The sequence below is a fragment of the Eschrichtius robustus genome, chromosome 20 (genome assembly GCF_028021215.1).
Source record: "Eschrichtius robustus isolate mEscRob2 chromosome 20, mEscRob2.pri, whole genome shotgun sequence".
NCBI classification, from domain to species: Eukaryota; Metazoa; Chordata; class Mammalia; order Artiodactyla; family Eschrichtiidae; genus Eschrichtius; species Eschrichtius robustus.
The window spans coordinates 17,245,986-17,254,298 of NC_090843.1; the positions used below are offsets into that span (position 1 = coordinate 17,245,986).

The window sequence follows — 8,313 nt, forward strand, 5'->3', positions numbered from 1 at the left end:
CCATCCTTAGCACCTTTTGACTAGGGGCTGGCTCTTACTCCTCTTTTCTGGTAGGACCAGCAATGATAGAGAGCCTCTCTGGAAAGAACTTGATGTTTCTCAAGGGCTTTCATAAAGATTATTCCTTCTGAAGCTCTTAACAGCCTTATCATGGCCCATTTTGCAGATGAGAAAACCGAGGCCTGGGGAGGTTAGAGACTCATTCATGATCTCACAGCTGTTTGAGTATAAAGTTTTGGGCTCAGTACTCCCCACCCTGCCCTGAGGTCACCTCTCAGTGACTGCCCCCCACCCACGCACCAGACACAGATAATCCAAATAGCTGGAAGTCCAAGGCCAGCAGCTTGTTCAACTCCCCTATTTACTGAGTCAAGAACAGTGAAGGGACTTGCCTAATGTCACACTGCAACCAGTGGCAGAGCCGGGTCTCAGGTCTCCTAACTCCCTGCCCAGAGACCTCCCACCACCCCACACTGCCCCCTCTTGTCTCCCAACATACTTCCCCTAGATGTATGGGTGTGCCTGACATTTCTGGAATTCACTCCACACACATAATGAGGCCATTTTGAGAAGGCTCGCCTCAGGGGGAACCAGAGAGCTGTCTAGTGTCCCCATCCTGACCCCTGCCAACTCCTCCCGGCTGTGCACGCTAAATAGACTCCATTGGCCTGGGCTTCCCTACCCCCTGCCCCCGACACACCTTGCTGGCCTCAAGAACTAGAGGCGGAGTTTGGGGGTTTCAAAGCTGTGATGGAGGCTGCATGGGAACTAAGAAACAGTGGAGAGATGTCAGGCTGGTCGCCGCACGGGTCAGTGTTCATGGAGGGAACCCAGACATCACCACGGCCAGTAACCGACAGAACGGGGACAGTTTCTTAGCAGCACAGAAGTGATTTTAGCTTTAGCAGTTGAATTGTGGCGACTCCCTGAGACATTAGTCTAATGTGAGGATAGGAAAGTTTCTCTCCCTCCGATGTGAGGCTGACCCTGCCTGGAGAACCTTCTGGATCTTAGGCTGCCACTGTGCCACGTACCACAGGCTGCCTAACGCCGAAGAACTGGGTTTCAATCTCTGAGCACAGAGCCAGATGCCCAGCCCCCAGCCCACTGAGAACCAAGCAACAGAAAAGGAGTCAACTTGAAGGAAGAACCCTGAAGCAGCTGTAGGATAGGCCACTGGGGGGAAAGTATGGGGTTGCACCCTCAGGAAGATTCTAGAAACCCTCTGCCCAGGTGGGTTAGCTATTCACCTGCCCAGGAGCAGGGAGGAGACCAAGTGATCTTCCTGAGGCAGTCCTGTTTTCCAGCCCTCTCTGCATCCCAGGCTCCCCTGCAGGAGTCCCAGGAGGTGGGACTCCAGCCTCTTCCCTTTTTCTCCACCCCCTTGACCCCCCAGAAGCACTTCCTGCTCCCCGGCCTAGTCTCTCATTGAGAACAGGGAATTCCCTCTCTAGCAACATGAGATCAAGGGACCCTGCTTGGAGTTGGGGCAGCTACAGGGACAAGATCTGGAGGGGGAGGGGGTAGAAGGCGCTCCCCTGCTGCTGCCCCACTCATACCTCCGCCCCCCAAAGAATGTAATTAAGCAGCAGGCCTCTGCCAGGAGCCAAGCTTTCTGCCTTCCGTCTATAAATCACCTTCTGAGTCATCTCTCAGCTCCTGGAGGAGTAACTTCTGCTCGGGCTGCTCCAGGCGGCCCCGGTGCCACTCCCCCCCTCCCAACCCCCCTGCCGTGAACCTGCCTCCCCTACCCCTCCCTGGCCTAGCCCAAGGTGGCTCAGCTGGAAATGGCAGTGGCTGCAAGAGTCCAGCAAACTGTAGGATGGGAGGAGGGTTAGGGGAGACTACAGTGTCCTCTCTACCCTCCCCCCTTTCCTGGGCAGGCAAACAGCTGAGCTTAGGTTAGCCTAGCCTAACTTCCTCAGGTTAAGTATAAAGCCACAGGCTCATGGTCACCAGTACCAAGTATAACGGGGCAAGCTGGCTCTGAGGATAAGGAGAAAACAGAGCCAGGTGGGGCCAACCTGGGAGGACTTCTTGGAAGAGGCAAGTTTAGATCCAGGACTTAAAGGAGTCAAAATAGCTTGCACACAGGGGGTGAAAATAATATGTATATAGTACTTCCGGTATGCCAGGCATTATTTAGGGAGCTATACGTGTACTCACTCATTTAATCTTCACAACAACCCTGTGAGGTAGAAACAGTCGCTGTTCTCATTTTACAGATGGGGAAACTGAGGCTCGGAGAGGTGAACTTGCCCTAGGTTTCCCAGCGTGTGAACGTGAATGTAGGCAGCCTGGCTCCAGAGGAACGTGAGTGTTTGGGGAAAATGAGGTTTGGGTGTGCACGCAGGCGGGCTTGGCAGTAGCGGAGCAGCCAGCTTTGGGATGTAGGTCAGATGGGGCTGCAGAACGAAAGGGCTGGGCTGCCTAAGGCAGACTCTGACTGTCTGAACGGCGAGGGAGGGTTGGGGGAGATAGGCTCCCGGGGTAGTGGCACTGGGGCCACCTGGAGCTCCCTGCTTCACAGCCGTGAATCAGCTCCCTGTCATAGCCCTGTAGACTCCAAGGGGCAGAAGGCATCCCTCAGGCTGCTCAAGAAAAATGAAGCCCAGAGGGAGGACGGGGCTTAAAGCACAGAAAAGGAAAGGGACTCATCCTGGGTCACACAGCCAGTCACTGGTAAACTCCACACCCAGACACAGGTCTCTCCACTCAAGCTCTACCCACTTCCTGGCACACACGTAACATGAATGTGTAGATGTAGCATCAGGATGGCACTAACCTTTGAGGAAGGGGTTAGGCTAACCTCCTCCCCCAACTAGGGATAGGGGGTAGAGAATGTCCTTTCCCTCCTTGGTGCATTTAGAAGGATTCTGTGGCTCACGGCAGGGTGGGCAGAAAAGGCTAGAAGACCAGGTCTTCCTCAGCCCCTGGGCTGACCACATTCTGAAGCCAGAAAGGTCTTCGTTTTTCCCACGCTCCCTGGAAGGGTCCGATAGCTACATCCTCCTCTGAGAAGAGTCACCTCTCCTGCCCCAACCCCAAGCTCCTTGTCTCCTGCCCAGACCCAGGAGAAACCTATTCAAAGTCTAGAGAAAACCCCAAGCTCATAGCTCCCTTCCCCCACTTCGAGTCCATAACACCCTCTCCGTCCTACATCTGCCTGAGTACCATTCAGGTTTATTAGCATTAAGTTCTGTAGTGGGAAGGATGGGAGATACCTGCTTGGCTGAGTCTATTCTTTGGGGATTTCCACCTAGGGCCCTCTCTGTCCGCCTCAGTTTCTCCACCTGCACCAGTGATTGAGCAAGCACCCAGATGCCAGAGGGTGTGGGTGCTGGCAGGGCCTGGCCGGGTTTGCCACTGGGAAAGCTGCAGGAGGGGAGGGGAGCGTGCCCACTAAAGGACTTGGCACTGCAGTCCAGCTCCTGCCTCTTTTGACCTCCCCCCAAAGTTCTTCCCACCAGGCAGCTGTCCCAGGCCCTTCCCAGACCAGAGGCCCTCAGGACACCTGGGGTGAGGGAGATGCTCAGGGCCCAGATACTAGCCATCCCTCACCTCATGGCCACAGAGCTGTTGATAAAATGCTCTGAGATTCTGGGAGAATTTTCCCTGACTGCTACCCCACCCCCCCCCATACCTTCCCCCCACATATTAAAGCAGGTTCTTCCAAGAACATAACTCAACTCCAGGCTCCCGGTATTATAATAACATTTGACCTGCGTTTTGTCGTTGTTGCTGTTTGTTTGTTTGTTTGTTTTTTGTTTTTGTTTTTTAAGCAAAATGTGGTCCCATCAGAAGAAGACAAACAGATCAGCAACCAATTTTGCTCCCTTTGGGCAGCAAGCCCCGCCCACAATGGGAGGGGTGGGGTGGGCAGGAGGGCTGTTAACTCACTTCCAAGAGACCTGGATTAATTTCCCCACCACATCCCCCCAGGGTAAGGCCTGCCCTGGAAGGGAGAGACCACCCGGTTAAAGCCTGGCCATCCGATCTGGTATCTGCCCATCTGTCTGTCTGTCTGTCTGTGGGATCAACAGCCTCCAGCCAGCTCAGCTCCTCGCCAGCCCCAGCCCCAGCCAGCTGTAATTCCTGCCTGTTACAAGTGTTAACACCTGGCCTGGGGCCTTCCTCCCCCCCGCAGTCTCCAGGTGCCTCCCTGGGCCCAGCCCACTGACCCCCATGGGGTTTGACTGAACATGTTCACAAGCCTCTGAAAGGCGGGTGGAGGTGGGAGTGGGTGGGGGAGGCAGCGGGATATCGGACAGATGGGGAAACCGAGGCAGGGCTTAGGGCAAGTGCTTGAGTGGGGAAATGGCTCCCAGGATGGTGGAGAGAGAACTCAGCTGTTACTGCCCAGCTCACTGCCCTTGACTTCTGCGGAGCGCTTTCACCCAAGCTGTGAAGCAGGGGCAGGCTGGTGATTCCTGAGTAAGGAAACAGAGGCCCAGAGGGATGTGTCCCACGGAGGTGGGCTCCCGACCCCCAGCACAGGCCCCTTCCATCAGGGCCTCTGCCTCTGGAATGCAGCAGGCACTAGGCTGGGCCCTAATAAGATCGTTCATTTTTCCCCCAGGAAGGAGAAGAAAGACAAGTTCCTCTACCAGGCGCTAACTGGGACTGACAGGAAGAATTAGAGAAATCAGTGCTGCTGCCACGGCTCCCAGCTCCGCCACTACCTGGCTGCGAGGCCCTGGAACACGTCTCTTCCTTCCATGAGCCTCTGTCTGAGGCCCCTTGTAGCTCAGGCTTCTGGTCTACCTTCTCTCAGGGCTGGGGCCTGAGCAGCGCAGAACGTTTGGGATGGGGGTGCCTTCCTTGAGGGGTGACACGGGCAGAAATCCCAGCTGAACTATTTCCCCCTAAAGTCTCTCCTAGGGAATGTGTTAAGCTGGGAGGGCCAAAGAGGGCAGGCCATGATGGGCTAAAGAACTGGAATCTGGCTGCCCTGGGGGCCGAGTAGGAATAGGAATCTGAGGCCCGTCTACTCTACTGTCCCTGTCCCAGCCCTGGCCCCCTGCCCCGGGCCCTGAGAACATAACACCCACCACCCTAGCTCCAAGACCAAAGACAGACGGTGTAAGAGGGGAGGGCTGGTGACCATAGTCCTCAGACAGACAGGATGAGCTTGTGCCAAAGAAGGCTCTGCGCTGCCCCCCTTCCCCATGCTGCCCAGCCCCGGATCCCAGGTCACTGTGGCCCTTGCAGCTTCCTCATTAGACCCTTGTATGTGTCTGCCGGACTGTCCCTCCGGGACCATGGATGCCCACCAAGCACCCAAGTTTGGGATGTCATTCACACTTACAGGTCATATGTCTGCAAACATATCCATAGCCATGGGCCCAGCCATGGTCACTAGCACTTGAGGACAGGGTCACAGGCAAACTCAGACATAGCCCTCGCCACACTCATACTCACAATCAGGTCATGGCCATGAGCACTGATATCCATGCACAAAGACATCTGTGGAGCTTTCCCCTTATACAATCATGAAGACACGTGCACGCATGCACACTCGCGCGTGCGTGCAGACGCGCACACACACACCACTCACTTGCCTGGTCATGAACATAGTCATGCGGTGTCATAAGCAGACACAGGTGCTGACCTTTACATGGGCATAGATACTTCTAGACTTTCTGTGTCTCACACACATACACACACACTCACATAGAATCAGCCACTTGCTGACACTTGTGTGCAGATACACAGCACACCCTGTCACGGGCCATGGAACCCTCAGGCATATCTCACACAAGTTCACGTCCACAGTCATCCAGTTGCAGGCACAGACACTCCTTCACACAGAGGCACACTAGTGTACAGATGACACTCCTTAGGGTCATAGACATAAACACACACACACACACACACACACACTGCTCAGACAAAGCAGCAATCCTGTCCCCGCCAACCCCAAACAAGCCATGTGTCCAGCGTTATGTTAGGGCCAATGTCCTGGCTTTCCAGGTTTTCCCAACATCTTCCTATTGGGTGGTCCCTATCGGGATGCTCCCCAATACACCATTACACAGCAGACCCCCCAGCCACCAGCATTGACCCAGGAAGTGCCCTTGTCCAGTTCATAGGATAGGGGAAGCTGGTCTTCCCCCCTTGGTTCCTGCAGCCTATGGGGCTCCAAGCCCTCTGTTCCCACCCTCCCGGCCCACCCCCAAGGTCCCTGTGAAAGAAGAGAACAGCATGGCCTTGGGCAGGGGATGGGAAGAGGGTCGGGAAGGGCCAGTGGGGCAGGATTGGTTTCTGCAGCAGCCTTCCTCACAACTGCCAAAGCCCCCAACCTGGCATCCCAGGCTGCCCCGGCCACCCTGGGGACTTCTTTATGTACAGGAGGCCTCAGGCCAGCCCATCGCCACGGGAAGGAAGGGCTGGGCAGAAGAAAGACTTCCCCTTGGATGTCTGTCCTGGGAGCAACTCTCAGTACCCTCTAAATGGAGACCCTTGGCCATGCCCTGCTCTTACTCCCATCCTGACCCCCCAAACACCCAGATACAAATGCTGCCACCCCCAAACAGCTGCAGGCAGACTCGGGGTGTGGCCCCAAATCTCCTTGCTCTGCTCCCCCTATCCCAAGCTGGGCAAAGGGTGGTTAAGGGAAAGGGGGACACGCAGGTGGCGCTCCTCTCTGACTTTCATTCTGGGGCCACAGTCCCTCTGCTAACTCACAGATCCCCAATTCTTCCTCCTCACCTTCCACCCCACCACCCCCTGGCCGAGGCTCTCCTACATCCAGGAGGGGAAGATTCTTTAATTAAAGTTTTCCGGAATGCAGGGGGCTGGAGACTGAGGAGAGGCGGGGTGTAATTTAGAGAACTGGTTTCAGTGTGTCTTTCCCCTCTGGCCTCTGGGACCTGCTGGGTGTCGATGAGGCCGCTTGGAAAACAAGGGGACTCCCTGGAACTGGGGCTCCCAAAGGGCTGTTTATTCCACGGCCAGTTCCCCCATACACGCACAACCCCCCACCCGCCCCCCCGCCAAAACACCGCGCCTGGTTTCCCAGCCTTATTTACTAAAAACGTCTTTTGTATCCGCATTTCTCGGGGACGGGATCCTCCTCTCCCTCTCTCCCTTTCTCCTCGGTCCTCGGGTTTTTCCAAAAGGAACGAATTTGACATGGAGAATTGGGTTTTTGGTCAAAGAACAAACCCACCCCCTCCCAAACAACTACATTTTCAAGAAGCCCCGCTTTTGCCAGGATGGACAAGCTAGAAATGAATTAAATCTGAATTCAATGGCATCTCGGATCAGCAAATACCATATTCACTTCTGAGGCTCCAGATTAATCTAGAGCAGAGTGGGGAGAATCTGATGAAATCCACCCCCCACTACCCTGCCCCGGGGGATCCCTGAAGCGATTGGGGTCTAAAATATGAAGGCACAGGGGGGTTATTGTGGGGAAATCTCCTGATGGAGGCGCCGAAGGAGGTGAGGGTGGCAATGAAGGAACAGGATGATTTTGCCCATGAAGACCCCAAAATGGAGAAGAGGAGTGGCTGGGCCCCAGGGACATCGCTGGATTTCCAGAAAGCCAACTGCAAGCAAATGGAGGGTCTTCGGGGCCCCCAGAGTGGGACGGGTGGAGGGTTAGGATCTAAGAATAAGAGACCTTCTGAGACGGGGAACGTCCTCCAGCCTCTGCAGCGAGTAGCAGGGAAAATGGTGATTATCAGAGAAGCCAGGAGTTGGATTCTGAAGGCGACACCAGCAGAAAATCCAGGGAGGTGGGCGAGTCGGGGTGCTGGAGGGAGGTAAGAAGAAAGGAGCCCCAGCCCTGCCGCAGCCCACCCCCAGCTAGCGCCCCCCACCTCCCTGGGGCTCCGCGGAGAAATCTGGCCGCGGGCAGATAAGAGGCGAGTCTTACCACCAAATTGGGTAGCCGGCGAGGACCCTGGTGCCACAGAGCAGGAGGCCGAGGAGCAGCCCGAGCAGGTGGGGCTCCATTAGAAGCGGCGCCGAGGAGGAAGTTTGCCCGCGACCATGAAGAGGGGGAGCGACGCCCCCAATAGTTGGAACAAAGTCCACTTGAGATTGGAAATGACTTTCGGGCTTGTCAGAAGCGCACCTCCACCCGCAGCTGCCCCCCTCCCGAGCCCAGCGCGGAGCAGCCGGGTTTGAGGATGTCAGCGAGCAGCCAATCAGCGCCCGCGGCCTAAGGTAAGAGATGAGTCTCTAGTTCAGCCTGTCAATCACGCGCCCCTCCCGCCCGGCCCACGAGTCGGGCTCCGGGAAGGGCATCGCCCAGCAAACTTGGGCAAAGCCCGCGCCCCGGACACAGTGGGAACTTGGGGGGAC

The 8,313-nt window shown here is 56.0% G+C and overlaps 1 protein-coding gene across 1 annotated transcript in view; it reads right to left on the reverse strand.

Annotated features, from left to right (window-relative positions):
* The window catches only part of WNT3 (Wnt family member 3), a 47,549-nt gene extending 39,587 nt beyond the window's left edge, over positions 1–7,962 (reverse strand). The window contains exon 1 of the mRNA XM_068531015.1: positions 7,883–7,962. Within this exon, the coding sequence (XP_068387116.1) occupies positions 7,883–7,962 (80 nt within the window). The remainder of the gene's footprint in view (positions 1–7,882) is intronic.
* Between the last annotated feature and the right edge of the window lie 351 nt (positions 7,963–8,313).